The sequence below is a fragment of the Danio rerio genome, chromosome 1 (genome assembly GCF_052040795.2).
Source record: "Danio rerio strain M-AB ecotype USA chromosome 1, GRCz13ab, whole genome shotgun sequence".
Classification (NCBI taxonomy): domain Eukaryota; kingdom Metazoa; phylum Chordata; class Actinopteri; order Cypriniformes; family Danionidae; genus Danio; species Danio rerio.
The window spans coordinates 60,493,322-60,510,215 of NC_141021.1; the positions used below are offsets into that span (position 1 = coordinate 60,493,322).

Sequence of the window (16,894 nt, forward strand, 5' to 3'; positions counted from 1 at the left end):
ACATAAACAGCATTAGAAACCAATAGAAACCCATTTTAAAAAGGTGGCTCTCACCATGAAAAATCTATCCAGTGTGATTAGGGCTACATGTCCAGTGGAGCTTTTTTTCCCAAGCTGAGTGCATTTTTTGTTGTTGTCAATGGGACTGCCATGTTGTTTTACAAAGCTGGCAACATGGTGAGACGTTTAACAAAAAGTGCTGAGCACTTTGCTGTTTTTAAAGCTCTGACAGTTGAAGAAGCACTTACAGCTCAGTTTTTTGAAGACTGCTGCCATTTTTTGCTGTGCAAAAACCCTTCAATGGAATCGTGGCCTTATTGTTCCATATTTTCCTCCTATTCACCTGGAGTAATTTATTGACAGTGTCATTTTTTCAGACCAGGTTGCTTAACAGGCCCGTGCATAGACCGTCCACAACGGGCATGTGCAGGATAAATTTTTTGAAGAGCGCGTGGGGGGGGTTGGGTGGGGGGGTTGTTGTTGCGCGCGTACTGTAAAGCACGGGGGGGGGTGAGCGTGCACACTCAAGAACGGTGTTGTCGTGCGGGGATGGAGGGTGTGTCGCGTCGCGGATGGAGGATGTGTCGCGTCGCGGGGGCACTTTTGACCATTTTGGAAGGGCACTTTCTATCCGAGACTAAAAAGGGCATGTGCACTGCACAGGTTGAGCCCTATGTGTGCACGTGCAAATTCTCCAAATAACCTTGTCATCCTTACCTGCCTACAGTCTGCATGAGTTTGCTTTGTTAGCACTTTAATAGATAAATATATTTGTGTTTACAAATTGTGTACTTACTTTGGCTTTTTCACCTAATCCACTCAAAGGACAGATGTCCCAAAAAGAAGGTACAAAATCAATTGGCAAATCTTAAAAAAAAAGGGTTGGACTCACATTTACATAATTGTATCAATGTCTACAACAATTCAGCTAAAGTCACAACAATTCTTGTGCTTTTGATTTCTAGATGATGACTTCTTAGGAGAAGTCCTCAAAAAACACAAGGAAAGCATAAAGGCCAGTGTAGATGTGTTTGAAGGCAAGAAAGGCAACAAAACAGACATCAACAAAGTGTACACCGAGCTGTTCATTACTGAAGGGGACATGACAGACGTCTGCAAAGAACACGAGGTTCAGAAGTTTGACCTAGCCTTGCAGATGCCAAGATCTGAGGACAAACCAATCGACTGTAATGAAATATTCAATTTGTTAAAGGGGAAGGACAAGGGAAACGTTGTTCTGACCAAAGGCATCGCCGGCATTGGAAAGACGTTCTCTGTGAACAAGTTCATCCTGGACTGGGCTGAAGGAAGAGCCAATCTGGATGTGGACTGTATGTTTCTGCTTCCATTTCGAGAGATTAACCTGATGATAAAAGATGGAGATGTTAGTCTTCACAAGTTTCTGTTGAAACTTTTCCCTGACATCACTGGCGTGGAAAAGACACCGTTTTATGAAAAATGCAAACTGCTGTTCATCTTTGATGGGCTTGATGAGAGTCGCCTGGATTTGAACTTTAACCTTAGTTCAGTGAACGATGTCCATTCTTGCGCATCCATCGATGGTTTATTTACAAGCCTCATCAAAGGAAAGCTGCTTCGCTCATCTCTCATCTGGGTGACCTCACGACCCGCAGCGGCCAATCGGATCCCTTCCTACCATGTTGGGTTGTTCACTGAGGTGCGCGGATTCACTGACAAGCAGAAGGAGGAGTACTTCAGAAGAAAGGTCCCAGATGAAGATCAAGCCTCCAGGATAATCTCCCACATCCGGACGTCCCGCAGTCTCTACATCATGTGCCACATTCCCGTGTTCTGCTGGATCATCGCCACCGTTCTTCAGGATATTCTCCAGAAGAACAAAGGGGAGGACATTCCCTCCACCCTCACTGAGATGTACATCCACTTCCTGCTGATACAGATGAACATCAAGAACCAGAAGTATGATGAAAAACTGATACGGGATCGAAGAGAGCTGTTGGGTTCAAACAGAGACATGATTTCTAAGTTGGCCAAACTGGCGTTCGAACAGCTGAAGAAAGAGAACGTCATGTTCTACCGGGAGGATCTGGAAGCATGCGGCATTAACGCAGATGAAGAGTTCACAGGACTGTGCACTGAGATCTTCAAGAAAGACTCTGTCCTGCATGAGCTGAAGGTGTATTACTTCATACACTTGAGTGTGCAGGAGTTCCTTGCTGCGCTGCATGTGTTTCTTTGCTACTTGAAGCTGGAAAAAGACATGAACTGGAGTGTTAGTGACCTGATGTTCTTCCTGGAGGATTCACGTCCTAAACAGAAGGAGCTGTTGTACGTTCTGCTGAGGAAGGCGATCGATAAAGCGGAGAAGAGCGATCGAGGGCATTTTGATCTCTTCCTGCGGTTCCTGCTGGGCATTTCTCTCGAGTCCAATCAGAAGCTACTCATCGGCATCCTGAACGAAACCAAGAACAGTAAACAAAGCATCAGTAAAACCGTTCAGTACCTCAAGCAGTTGCAAAACAATGACAAATGCCCAGATAAATCTATCAACCACTTCTTCTGCATCCTGGAACTGCATGACAGAACCCTGTACCAACAAATCATGAAATATCTGAGGTCAAAGACAAATCGGCCAAAAGTCATGTCCAGATCAAACTGCTCAGCGCTGGTGTATGTGCTTCTGATGTCACAGGAAGTGCTGGACAAATTCAACCCAAAGTTGTTCAACAAAACATATGCGGGATGCAGGATTCTCGTGCCAGCCGTGAGATGCAGCCGCAAGGCCCTGTAAGTAGACCCAGATAATTATTCCTAAATCGTTATGCTGGGTTTGCGCTAAATGCATTAGATTAGATTACATACAAAGACAATACAAACATGCAAATAGAGGTGAATTTTCTCCAGGTAGCGTATTTGCTGTGAATATGCAGAAGAAGCTATTGAGACAAATGCTGCATGTTCAGCGGCCTTTACATTTAGTCATTTGGAAGATGCTTTGTCCAAAGCAACTTGCAGTTGAGGAAGCATACAGCAACTCAACAAGAAAATGCAATACAGACAACAAGTGCTGATTATACAAAGGAACTGTTTGTGCTCAGAGAATTACGTGCCAAAATTAGGAGTGAGGAGGGTTTTTAAGGGTGTTTCTAGCTTACTTTTTAAGTTCTCTTTGTTGTGATCTGTTTTCAGGTTTTCAGACTGTGGACTGACAGAAACATGCTTTGAAACAGTGGCTTTGGCTTTACAGCTGGAGAACTGTCCTCTGGTTGAGCTGGAACTGAGCTACAACTACAGTCTGGAGGCGGCTGTGAACGTGATGTGTGCTGGACTCAAGAGCCCACACTGTCATCTGGAGACCCTCAGGTTATTACCATTCCACTAATATACAAACGTTTATCAGTCCCTTCTGGATTTTACAAGTGCAATGATTGGCCATAGCAATATCAGCCAACACATGGTATTTTATTATGTTAACATTATCGGTCATATATATTTATCCCAATATCTTTAGACTGATAAATTACTCTTTCTGAACCCCTTCGCATGCTAAATGTCATTAAAATTGTTGCCTCATTTTGTGTAGTTTGCAAAATATGTATTTAATTGTGTGTTGTAACTTGTAATCACTAAGCATGGCTTGTGATCACGTATCTATTATAGATGTATCCCTCAGATTAAATCTGTATGGGGCTGTTCACATATCACGTCCAAAACCATGTTAAAAACGTGAAACGTGCTTCTTCTTTTGCTGATTTTAAGTGCGTTTCTGGACTGGCGATCCTCTGCTGTTTGCCTTTGCTGTGGCCACCATTAGCTGTTCCTCACACGTACGGCACAGTCAATATTCAGAATAGTTCAGCTTTTGCCGCTGTGTGGATTAATACTGAATGCGTTTTGTTATTACTTGGGGTTAGGGTTAAGAGTAGAGCAATATGTTGGTGTTTAGCTGCATTCATTTATTGCATTCCTGCATTGGGCTCTCATGTACTCTCTGGCTGCTACTTCATAGTCATGATGGGCTTTTCTCTCGGTCTTGTGCTGAACACAGTTGACCAATCGCAACAGACTGGGTCATCAGACCAATCAGTGCAGATTAGCTTTGGCTAAGGAGTGCTTTGGCAACAAATGAATCGCCGAACTATTCATATGGGAGCCGCTGGGATGATTAGGTAAAAATAAATGCAGATTATAAGACAATGAAAGTGTTTTTGACCTTACACTCATATCAGCATGTTGTTGGAGACCTCTTAAACCAAAATATGACCTTTTTAATGCAAAATAGGGGCTCTTTTAATCTAATTATTATCAGCTATCATATCGACTACCAGCCTCCAGATCTAAAGAGTGATTAAAATTCCATATCTAGAACATTTTAATATATTTTCTGTGTATTTTAACTGCAAAATCCAATGACGGAAGCAAATAATGCCATAAGTGTTGAGAAAAACAGTCACTAGAGCTGTCATTCTACACTGCAAATATAATTACAAATGTCTCTGCCAAATCCTGGTTTATGCTCCTTCAGGTTGGCCGGGTGTCATTTAGGGCAGGACAGCTGTATGCAGGTGGTCTCTGCGCTTCAGAGTATCTCACACTGTCTAAAAGAGCTCGACCTCAGCGGAAACGATCTGCAGGACTCAGGACTCCAAAAGCTCCTACAAGGGATGGAGAACACAGAGAAAAGACTTCAAGTCTTGAGGAAAGTATTGATGATACTGTGCATTACAGAAGTTTGAAGAAATCAGTTAGTAAGTGAGATGATAGAAGAGCTTAATTTTTATGCAGGTTGAGCTGGTGTAACCTCACTGAAATGAGTTGTCAGCAGCTTTCACCGATTCTGAGCTCCAATTCGGTCTTGAGAGAGCTGGACCTGAGTAACAATGACCTGCAGGATTCAGGAGTGAAGCTGCTCTCTGATGGACTGAAGAGTCCAAACTGTAAACTAAAGATACTGAGGTTTGTAAGAACATATGAAAGTTAATGTACAGTCAGTAAGTAATTTTGTTGATGTCTGTAGGCAATCTGTGTGTGTGTGTGTGCAGGTTGTCTGGCTGTATGGTGACAGAGGAAGGCTGTGGTTTTCTATCTTCAGCTCTGAGTTCAAACCCCTCACACCTGAGAGAGCTGGATCTGAGCTACAATCACCCAGGACAATCAGGAGTCCAGCTGCTCCAACACACACTGGAGGATCCACACTGTAAACTGAAGACACTCAAGTATGTTAAATGTTTAACTAATATCTTATCAATAGGAATCCACATGCAATCCACAGAATTTTTGGGGTATTTGGACTAGAAAGAAGACAGAAATATTAAGTAAGGGCGTATCCACATTATGCTATCTGAACCGTGCACAGGCCCGTTTCCCAGATTGTTTAAGAAGTGTGTGTGCTCTGAATCAGGCTCAGGCGTGGTTGGAAGAGGTGTGCCAGAGCGTGGTTCATTTGGGATCAGTCGCGGTACGCTTGTAGTGTGAGCGCAAAGCGCTCCTGAGCCCGAAATTGAAGACGAAACGTGACTTTTAAGGGACTGTTTCATATGGATTTATCAATCATTCTTATTATTCGATGAACGCACACTGTCGTAGTTTAATACAGATGTAAAGCCCTCACTGCACAACAGCTGCACCTTCAGCAAACCTCCAAATTCCTGCAGCATGAGGACTTTGTGATTGTTTATGAGCGTCAAAAGTGGCTGATCTGTTCTGGGAAATATTTGACTGTGTGTCACTGCATCCCAAACCTCTAAAGTCATGTAACTACAAAAAAATGTCCACTGTGCGCCCTCCAATGTGGGTGCGGGCCGTCAGGGGAGATGGATGTGGTACAAGCAAGCTTCAGCCCGGTTCAAGGCAACTGTACATAGTGTGAGTACGCCCTAGGAAGAGATTTTGCATCATTCGGTCTATTTGTTTACTTATGCAAATATGCTTATTTATTCAATTATATATTTATATTAGTTTCAGTAATATTATTGGATAGATAGTATACAAATGTTTATTTATTACATTATCATTATTATTATTCATATTCTTTTCCCCCTGTAGAACTGATCCTATGGGTGACCACTTGATGAAACCCGGGATAATGAAGTGTAGGTTTATCATCATCCCTCTCAATCAATCATGTATTCTACAAGTGTCTGTCTGAGGTAATAACAGAAGTGTTTTCTGTCTCACAGATGCATTTGATCTCACTCTGGATCCAAACACAGCTCACGTTCATCTGCTTCTCTCTGATGGAGACAGAAAGGTGACTCTAAAAGAGAAACAGCCGTATCCTGATGATCCGGAGAGATTTGAAGAGCATCATCAAGTACTGTCCAGAGAGAGTCTGTCCGGACGATGTTACTGGGAGACTGAATGGACGGGTCAGGAAGGCACGGTCGGTGTGGCGTATGAAAGCATCCCGAGGAAACCTGATGATCTTTTGCCGGGCAGGTGCATGCTTGTGTAGCCGGGGCCGGTCTTAACGGCTCGACTACCCCTCTGCGTTGTGTTGTGTTGTGTAAAGTAAAGAGCTGGAGTCTGTCTGCAGGTTCAGCGGTCTCATTTATTTAAGTGCTGCACAAACAGAGAACATGCAGTTAGTCTTCTCTTAAAACTCCTCTTACGCCTGCTACTGCTCGCTCTGCTCTGTCCTCCGACAGACTCAAGCAAGAACAAAACAGTAAATATAACATATTACATAATGAAAAAAGATAAGTCATTATAAAACTGTTAATTAATATAGTGAATATTTTAACTTCCCAATGCTTTACAAAAACTCTACTTAATATATAATATATAACATTTACCAGTATTTTATATAACACATTAAACATCAGACACATAAAACACAAAAAACAATACCTGCACAAACAGAGAACATGCAGTTAGTCTTCTCTTAAAACTCCTCTTACGCCTGCTACTGCTAAACATTCATACACAAAACAAATCGAAAATCAGCAATCAAAATACACATTTCACAGGCTAAATTTCATGCTAATATTGTGCACTGCACTTCTCTTGGTTGAAACGACAGTTTGGCAGGTTAAAAGACGATATAAAGAACCCAAACACACTCATATAACTCATGTACATGTTATATAACATATTATAACAAACTCACTTCATCTAAATTACATATTTTTGTACTTTATACACACTTTTCTACGGGACAGAAGTAAATGCCTACCTCGCTCTGCTCTGTCCTCCGACAGACTGAAGCAAAGCGCGCGCTATGTCACTGACGTCATCGCGGCAACGCACGTCAATGACGTCATCGCGCCGACGCGTCAAAACAAAAATAAAACATTTTCTCTTTATTTCTTACATATTAATGACCAACAAAACAAAGATTTTGCGTGAATTTATAACGAAACATAAATAAATTTAATACCTGTTACATTCACCCCCTTCTAAATTCACCAAAATCCCTAAAACTTAAGCATTTAAAAATAGTTGACTAAATTATTCGAACAATCTCTGAACCTACTCAGCTTGAAAATGCTACCTTACAAAAAGGTTGAGAAAAATTTTAAAGGGTGATCAGACCTTTAAAAGCCTCTCAGAATAAATGATGCCTTTTACACCATACCAGGTTCCAAATACCAAATCATTAAGTCAACAATATTATGCCTATTTAAACCATGTCAAATGAATTAATTTACATTTATAGGGATCAAGCTATTTCTCAAGTGTGTATTAGAGGACATAAAATTGGACGATTAAATAAATGTCTAAAACAAGGTAAGTAATGACTGTGACTTTCTACCCAAGGTGTTTGTAATTGATTTAAAGTTGAACTGTTTCTGTGCCATAGACTCAATGAGACGATTAACCTTTTTGACTACTCTACCAGCACGTGTGACTTGTCTTTGTGTGTTTACAATGTTCTGAGTGTCTCGATCTTCAGTCTCATGATTAGGCAGTTCTACTGTGTTAACAATGGATGTGTTTCTGTCACTATCGAGATTGAAACAGTCTGTCTGACTATCACGAGGCTCTGTAACATGACTTTCATCCTCAAAGAACTTCTCAGAGCAATCATCATCCTGACTTTGCTGTCCTCCATCAGTGTAGAACCACCCAGATCCAGTTTCACTTGGTGTGCTATGATCCATTGAATGTTCCGTTCCATCCAGCACCCAAAGACTTGTTCGTTCCTTTGAACAACTGCTCTCCAAACAAACTGAGAGATCCTGAGTCTTTGAGGTAGCAACGGACTCTTCCTCATCACGTTCCTCTAACCACAAATCACTGGCTCCTCCAAACTCCATCTGAGCAGGTAAAAAGCTGATGTCCAATAAAAGATTGCGATGTACAACTCTCCTAGCTCCGTTATTGTCTTGTACCACATATGTATGTGTCCGAGGGTTCCGTTTGATGACTTTATAGATAGTGGACTCCCACTTATCAGCAAGTTTCCTCCTTCCTCTCTCTCCCTTATTAGCGATCAGTACATGATCTCCAATGTTCAAATGCGTGCCCTTTACTTTTTTGTTATATCCCTGAGCTTGTTTTTGTTGCTCTTTAGCAGAATGCTGTTGGGCAATGGCTGCTGCTTCATGGAGATGAGAGAGTAACGTCTTGGCGTAAGTACTATAATCCACTACTACAGGATCCCGTAATACCTGTTTGAACATCACGTCTACAGGGAGTCTTGGCACGCGGCCAAACATAAGGTAAAACGGCGGAAACCCAGTTGTTTCATGTACAGTGGCATTATAGGCAAATGTTAGGGTCTGAATTTGTTGAGGCCATTGATGTTTAGCTTTTAATGGCAAAGAGCGCAGCATTGCTCCTAAAGTCCTATTAAATCGTTCAGTTCCTCCGTTGCCCATTGGATGATATGCTGTGGTATGTGATTTAACAACTCCTGACAACTTAAGCAACTCTGCGATTAAACCACTCTCAAAATTAGCACCTTGGTCTGTGTGTATACGTTCCGGGAATCCATAAACACAAAAAACATGATCCCACAGCTTCCTTGCCACTTGCTTAGCTGTCTGATTGGCACACGGAAACGCATGGGCTAATTTGGTGAAGTGGTCCGTAACTACTAACACGTCGACAGAGTTTTGCTTTGAGTCTTCTGCACTCCAAAAGTCCAGGCATACAAGTTCCATGGGTGACGAAGTTCTGATACTCTCCAATGGGGCTCTAGCGGATGGTTCAGGTGATTTAGCAAGAATGCATCTTTGGCAACATTTGACATAGGCCTTGACGTCCTGCTCCATCTTAGGCCAAAAAAATCGCTGCCTTGCCAAATAAAGTGTTCTTGCTTGACCCTGGTGTCCTGCAAGGTCGTGAATACCACTCAATGCTTTAGCCTTGAGACTCTGGGGCAGCACATACTGATATCGCTTCTGCTTGCATGTAGGGTCCTTAGACACTCGATAAAGTATCCCATCGAGAATTGTAAGTCTCTCCCACTGTTTGCTGAGAAACAGTGCGCCCAGGTTGAAGTTAGCCTTTTCTCGCCTTGAAGGCCTTCTTTTGCGGGACACAAAAGGGGCAATTGTGGCTATACTGGTATCCTGTTCCTGTCGTTGTTGAAGTTCTTGTAAGGAGAGTTCCGTTAAGGTGTCCAGATTAGATGGTGTGAACTGCTGAACAGATTGAATTAAATGCATTGCCCTAGACTCTGCTGCTTGTTCCCAGTTATTATGAGCTTCACAAAGAGCATTAACTTCATTAGCATCACAAGAATCTGAATTAGCTACTGAAAGAATCTCTTTGGGGTCAGACTCAGACTCCTTGCGGTGACACTGAACTTTCAGTCTGAATGCATCCTGGATCCTTTCCTCACAAACTTCTTCAGCCTCAGACAGCAAGCACTTATAGAACTCATTGAGCAGCCTATTACTGACTGTCTTTGCAAAAGGATCACGACTAAGAACATCAGCCACCACATTCTTACTTCCTGCTATGTGACGTATATCGAAGGTATATGGGGCTAGCTTGGCGACCCAACGTTGTTCGCAGGCATCTAGCTTTGGTTTAGTCATTATGTATGTCAACGGATTGTTATCCGTCCATACGGTAAATGTGTTCCCCTTAAGCCAATGACTAAACTTCTCGCAAACACTCCACTTTAAGGCCAAAAATTCAAGGCGGTGGGCTGGATATCGTTTCTGTGAGGTACTGAGTGTTTTGCTTGCGAATGCAACAGGCCTAGCTTTGTCTTCCCCCTGAGGTATTTGAGCTAATACTGCCCCCAACCCATCTAAAGAAGCATCTATGGACAGGATGAAGGGTTTCGAAAAATCAGGATGTGCCAGTATTACACAGTTTAACAACTTCTCTTTCAGTGAGTTGAAACTTGCATCACACTCTGCCGTCCAATCGGAAGATTTTAGTTTCCTATAGGTACCAGCCTGTTTTGTGATCCTTCCCTTTCCTTTCCTCTTCTGTCCAGCAGTGAGGGCAAACAAAGGTTTTGCAATGGCAGAGCAATTAGCTATGTAATGCTGATAATAAAAGACCATTCCCAGAAAGGATTTTATTCTTTTAACAGAAGGAGTAACTCCGTCATTGTCCATAAGATCTGACTTGTTCATACGGGAGATTACATCCACCTTTTCTGGGTCAACAGAAACTCCACCCCCTCCGATTATGTGCCCCAAGAACTTCACTGATGTTCGCAATAGGTGACACTTTTTGGGACTCAGTTTCAGATTGTTCTGGCGAAGTCTTTGGAATACTTCCTCCAACCTACTCAATGCTTCCTTCTCAGTGGCTGCAAAAACTAGTAGGTCGTCTAAATAGCACAATAGCTTAGTAAAATTCAGGTCACCAAATATACTCAGCATCATCCGCATAAACGAAGCGGGGCTATTGCATAAGCCTTGTGGCATGCGGTTGTATTCATGCAGACCAAGTGGGGTGGTGAATGCAGTAAATTTCTTGTCTTCCTCATGCATGGGTATATTATAGAAACCCGAAGTCAAGTCCATTGTGCTAAAATAGACATTCCCACCCAAGGATGCCAAACAGTCTGACTGATGTGGGAGTGGGTGCGCGTCTTTTAAAGTCCTGGCATTGAGCCATCTAAAGTCGGTGCAAATTCTCAAACTGCCATCTTTTTTCCATACCATGACTAGTGGTGAGGCAAATTCACTAATGGACTTCCTTATTATGCCCTGATTTTCCATCTCTGTCAAGACTTGTCTCAGTTTTTCGTAATGAGCAGGAGGAACTCTTCTGTAAGGAAGGCGAAATGGGCGTTCGTCTGTCAGACGGATCCGATGAGAGAAGCCTTTTGCCTCGCCACAGTCCAAAGCATGTTTCGAAAAGATGTCATTATAATTAACTAATAGCTGAACTAACTCTTGCTTAGTAGAGTTGCTTACTTGGCACAAATCAATGTCTAAATCCTTAAGGCCAACCTCTACAAGTTTTTTCTTGAGATCCTCAGAGTTAGATTCAGTGTTAGCTAACACTTGTTCCTTCCTATCAACCTGACTAGTGTTCTGGAAAGCTGTGAAATCTTCAACAGCTACACAGGGCGAAACATCTGCTAGCTTGCAATTTCTCTTTAAAGTTACTGGCTGATCGGAAAGGTTCATAATTTTCATAGGGATATATCCATCACCCCACATAGGTGTGATAATGCGGGCAACCAGAATGTTTCGTTGCATGGATTTTGAGGACGTGGGCTCAACAACCACTGTGCTGCCTGGAGACATAGGAGTGTTTTTCGGGAGTCTGCCCCAAACAAGATACTCCTGTTTCGCCATGAGGGTCACAGCTTGTGTCAGTTTCACAGTTCCAATCTTATTAGGAGTTTCAGCACCTTGCCATCGTGTCAATCCAGCCATCATATCAAGAAACTGAGAAGCATCAGAGGCCAATGAGGAATCACAGCTCTGAGTGGCCACTCTCCAGTAGTCATCACTGCTTTTCATCTCATGCATGAGGTACTTTATGACATTAGATCCAAGGATGAGATCATCTTTTTGTCCTGGGACCACAAGAATGGGAACAATGCACTGAACACCGTACACTTCTATCTCCACTTCATACATGCACTTAGGGCGGGTTTGATGACCTCCACACCCAACCAGGACGACTCGCTCAGTTAGTTGTTTGTCATAGGTGAGTATGTTTTTTTCCATCAATCGAGACGCTGTATCTTCGCTTACTGTACAGGCCATGGAGCCTGAGTCCAGCATTCCCTTTACTTGGAACGTTTTGTTTATGATTACTGGAGCATAAAACAGTTCACTAAACAGTTCAATTTTTTGTGAATTTTGCATGACTACTTGACTATCTTCATATTGAGCCGAGGAAGCACTTTCATACCATCGCTCCCAATCAATCTCACATTGTTGGTTGAGGGTTTTATTTTGTTCACCTGCACATTCCCTCTCCATATGCAGGTCCGTCAGTTTAACAGCTGTTGTTGTTCTTGACTCATATTCAAATTGGGAACACTGGCTCCATATCTTGCCTTAGGGCAGTCTCTTTTCCAGTGGCCAGGCATACAGCATGACATACACAGACCTTCTCGTCGGCAGTGCATGGTAGTTGAGTGATCAGTTGCTTTGCAGACTCTACATGGTTTCCGGACTGACCGATATCCACCTGACATATATGGGGTACGGATTGCTGCTTGATTGTTCTGCTTTAACATTTGATCAAGTTGAGTAATGAGATTCTGCAAGCTTGTAGTATCAGACACTGTGCGAACATCACCCACCATTTCAGTTTGATTTTGGAGTCTTGTTGATGCGCCCACCTGCACTGATTCATCAATTACAGTGGCCTGCACATTCGCAGTGGCATATCTCTCAACACCAGGACGTCTTGATTTGGCCTGCTGCTGCCGAATCTTCAACTGCGTATGATGATCATCAAGGTGCTCCTGAATCTCACAAGCTTTCCACTTGTCTGCAGTTTTAAATTTTAGCACAGCAGAAAGAGCTGGATCTGGGCAGTGTTTTACGAACATCATTGTTACCTCCTTACTTGGATCTTCAAGGTTACGTCCCTGTCTTTTTAAGCAGTGCTCTGCAACATCAACAGCCTTATTCAAACGAATCCAATAGTCCATTGCATTCTCTCCTACTGCAGGTAGAGTGTTATAGAAATCAGCGAGTGGCATTGCAGAGTATGTCAGTTCACTAAAGTGCTGCTTAAGAATGTCAATAACAACTTTCGGGTCTTCATCAGGTTTTAAAGATGAATTACTACGCAATGTAACTTTAATTATGTCTCTTGCTCTCCCCCCAAGTCTAGATATCATCTCTTGAGCCTGCTCTCCTTTGGGCACACCTCTCTTTCTTAGATAAACATCAATTTGTTCTTCCCACTCATGGATAGAAAGTTTATCAGTGCCATCTCCACGAAAGCTTGGTGGCTCTTTTACGTCAGAATGCATCACTAGTTTTACACCAGTCATGTTCAAAGAATGTGATTCTGCTGAGGGTGTTTCTAAACCTACATTTGAATTGTTCGACACTTTGTCCCCCTTTTCATTTCCCTTGCACAACTGTGCTGAGATTGATTGTCCTATCTCATGTGCTAATTGTGTAATGAGATGGCTCAAATCAGTGGAAGGTGTGTCTGACCTGGGAACTTGACAATCAGTTTTTATGCGTGTAGAACTAACCACTGGAGAGTCAACAAAACCCATAGCTCCTGGTGCATGAACTATATCTCTAAAAAATCTACCCCTTCCTCCTCCAATATACACATCATCCTCAACATCGTCAGCAGCGTAAGTGTATGACATTTTCTTTTCTTTAAAATTATTATAACTATAATTATTATTCAAATATTGCTATTATTTTATTACGATTAAGCAAAAAGAGAAAAAAAAAATGTTCTGTCAAAAGTCTTTGCAGGTGTCCAATAGAAAAAAACTATGTAAACTTTTTTTTTTTTTTTTTTTTGGTCTCTGTCAAATTATCTTCACTGATGTTTCACAATGAGTCTTTGTACCTCTCTCCAGCAGATAAGTCAAGAAGGGAAAAGTTAAACCGAATCCTTGGTGTGAAGAATGCAGCATACAGCAACATCCGGTGGTCAATCTGATGTTGATCCTTTCGAAGGTCACGGCACCAATGTAGCCGGGGCCGGTCTTAACGGCTCGACTACCCCTCTGCGTTGTGTTGTGTTGTGTAAAGTAAAGAGCTGGAGTCTGTCTGCAGGTTCAGCGGTCTCATTTATTTAAGTGCTGCACAAACAGAGAACATGCAGTTAGTCTTCTCTTAAAACTCCTCTTACGCCTGCTACTGCTCGCTCTGCTCTGTCCTCCGACAGACTCAAGCAAGAACAAAACAGTAAATATAACATATTACATAATGAAAAAAGATAAGTCATTATAAAACTGTTAATTAATATAGTGAATATTTTAACTTCCCAATGCTTTACAAAAACTCTACTTAATATATAATATATAACATTTACCAGTATTTTATATAACACATTAAACATCAGACACATAAAACACAAAAAACAATACCTGCACAAACAGAGAACATGCAGTTAGTCTTCTCTTAAAACTCCTCTTACGCCTGCTACTGCTAAACATTCATACACAAAACAAATCGAAAATCAGCAATCAAAATACACATTTCACAGGCTAAATTTCATGCTAATATTGTGCACTGCACTTCTCTTGGTTGAAACGACAGTTTGGCAGGTTAAAAGACGATATAAAGAACCCAAACACACTCATATAACTCATGTACATGTTATATAACATATTATAACAAACTCACTTCATCTAAATTACATATTTTTGTACTTTATACACACTTTTCTACGGGACAGAAGTAAATGCCTACCTCGCTCTGCTCTGTCCTCCGACAGACTGAAGCAAAGCGCGCGCTATGTCACTGACGTCATCGCGGCAACGCACGTCAATGACGTCATCGCGCCGACGCGTCAAAACAAAAATAAAACATTTTCTCTTTATTTCTTACATATTAATGACCAACAAAACAAAGATTTTGCGTGAATTTATAACGAAACATAAATAAATTTAATACCTGTTACACTTGGAAACAACATCATGTCATGGAAGATTACGTGTGGAAGTCGCACACATGTTTCTCACGCTGAAGAAGATATTACTGTGAAATCTCCATCCTCTGGCTCATGGAAGAGAGTGGGTGTGTATGTGGACACAACCGCTGGTGTTTTGTCTTTTTACCACGTCTCTGACACACTCACACACTTGTACACCTTTCTCACGCCTTTCACACAGCCTCTCTATGCAGCATTCAGAGTAGACGGCGAATCTGTGTTCATCTGTCAGATACCGTAAACAGAGGTTTTTAAATCCGAAGTAGAGGATGGTATTTTTTTGGGAATCGCACGGGTCACGGAATTTCAAGTGGGATTGGAGTCATCTTTACTTTTAATCATGGGATTGGGACGGTACAGGATAAAATAGTTTATGGGAGCAGATGGGGAGCAGGAATCAACCAATAGGAAAATGGCAACATAAAAAAAATGCACTGCCATTTTGTAGTTTCCTTTTCATACGAATACAATCAACCCAAGCTCATTCTGGAAACGTAGCCCCGCGGACGTTTCTGGAGACCGCGATTTACATGGCCGGAGGTACGTAAAGGCCGCGTTTGGTTTTTTTCGAGCGAACGCTGCGGGGCGGTGTGGTGCCGCTCTGCCCCTCCTCTTCGCGCTCGCTGGCCGACGGCTCGCCTCCGAGTGGAGGGCTTTCCCGATGCAATCAGTTTGTCCGCTTAGCTCACAGCGTTGCGTCGGCGGAGCGGAGGCCCCGGAGGCGGAGCCGGAGCCAGCCACGGTGGACGACGACCGGGATCAAGGCCGGGGAACAGCAGGTTTCGGAAATCAGGTAAGACGAAAAACAGAATCCGAAAAATAAGGGCGAGAACGTGGCGGGATCCGAAAACGTGGTCGAAATCGAAGACGAGGGCTTTTACTTTTTTTTTCCGATCCGGCGGCTTTTCGCGCGAGAACGGCGCGGGCGCGAACGCCGCGCGCTCCCGAGAGGCGCCCGAGACGCGAAAAAGCGCGCACAGCGGCCTCTCGCGGATCCGCGAAAACAAAAAACGCTCGAATACGTACCTCCCGGGACGTAAATCGCGGTCCGCAGAAACGTCCGCGGGGCTACGTTTCCACAATGAGCCCGGGTTGAATACAATGCAACGCAATTTAAAACTAACTGCACAATCGCTTGCTAACACCCGCGGAGAAATTGATGTGGTGAAAAAATTCTTTGCAGAGGTCATGACATTAACAGAACTAGTCAGGATGGAAATATTAATGAAGTTCATGAGAGTAAACTGCGATGATGATAGTACGCCCCGTATGCTGCTTGTAAAACATGCTTAATCTTAGTCAAGTACACCAGTTCAGGTGATTCTGGGATGAGCAATCTGAAAAGGCACACTTGTTAAGTCTCGTCTGACCGACAAAATTGCTCGCAACCATTACAGGTTCAGTGTTTTCACCCTAAGTAAATTAAATTTAATTAATCGAATTGAGGAATGAATCGCACTGTCGCCTTGCCACAGAAAGGTCTCTGGTTTGAGCCTCGGCTGGGTCAGTTGGTGTTTCTGTGTGGAGTTTGCATGTTCTCCCTGCATTTGCATGGGTTTCCTCTGGGTGCTCCAGTTTCCCCACAGTCCAAAAACATGCGGTACAGGTGAATTGGGTAGGCTAAGGGTGCTTTTACAGTTGGTTTTATTGCCTGGATCGTACCCAAGTTTGATAGTCCTCCCTTGCCACCTTCTCCAACCCAGGCTCATTTCGAAAACGTAGCCCCGCGGATGTTTCTAGAGACTGCGATTTAAGTGGCCGGAGGTACATGTGGCCGAATTTTGTTTTTTTCGAGCGAACGCTGTGGGGCAGTGTAACGCCGGCTGTGATGGCTCGCCTCTGTGTGGAGGGCTTTCCCGCTGCAACCAGTTTGTCCGTTTAGCTCGCAGTGTTACCTCGG

The 16,894-nt window shown here is 42.9% G+C and overlaps 2 protein-coding genes across 3 annotated transcripts; one reads left to right on the forward strand and one right to left on the reverse strand.

Annotated features, from left to right (window-relative positions):
• The first annotated feature begins 830 nt into the window (after positions 1 to 830).
• Positions 831 to 16,632, forward strand: nlrp3 (NLR family pyrin domain containing 3). The gene is made up of 10 exons (XM_087238384.1): positions 831 to 846; positions 966 to 2,766; positions 3,169 to 3,342; positions 4,505 to 4,696; positions 4,765 to 4,935; positions 5,022 to 5,195; positions 6,025 to 6,071; positions 6,159 to 6,427; positions 8,498 to 8,511; positions 14,965 to 16,632. The coding sequence occupies exons 1-10, from the start codon at positions 831 to 833 to the stop codon at positions 15,233 to 15,235; spliced, it is 3,129 nt and encodes a 1,042-aa protein (XP_087094510.1). The 3' UTR covers positions 15,236 to 16,632.
• Positions 6,510 to 14,230, reverse strand: LOC147837555 (uncharacterized). Of its 2 annotated transcripts, XR_015477155.1 has the most exons (3): positions 14,200 to 14,230; positions 6,829 to 14,140; positions 6,510 to 6,540 (listed from the first exon to the last, which is right to left on the reverse strand). XR_015477155.1 is itself a non-coding variant. In XM_087238194.1 (2 exons), exon 2 carries the CDS (start codon positions 13,694 to 13,696, stop codon positions 12,347 to 12,349), a length of 1,350 nt encoding a protein of 449 aa, XP_087094320.1. In that variant the 5' UTR covers positions 13,697 to 14,140; positions 14,200 to 14,230; the 3' UTR covers positions 6,510 to 12,346. The 2 variants fall into 2 exon arrangements, 1 of the variants encoding a protein (XP_087094320.1); XM_087238194.1 differs by having other exon boundaries at positions 6,510 to 14,140.
• Positions 16,633 to 16,894: the final 262 nt, after the last annotated feature.

Coding starts and splice junctions, on each gene's coding strand:
- nlrp3 (XM_087238384.1), top strand. Junction 4,697..4,764: donor AGGAAAGTATTGATGATACT/GTGCATTACAGA, acceptor ATTTTTATGCAG/GTTGAGCTGGTGTAACCTCA. Junction 5,196..6,024: donor TGTAAACTGAAGACACTCAA/GTATGTTAAATG, acceptor TTCCCCCTGTAG/AACTGATCCTATGGGTGACC.
- LOC147837555 (XM_087238194.1), bottom strand. CDS start 13,696: ATGTCATACACTTACGCTGCTGACGATGTTGAGGATGATGTGTATATT.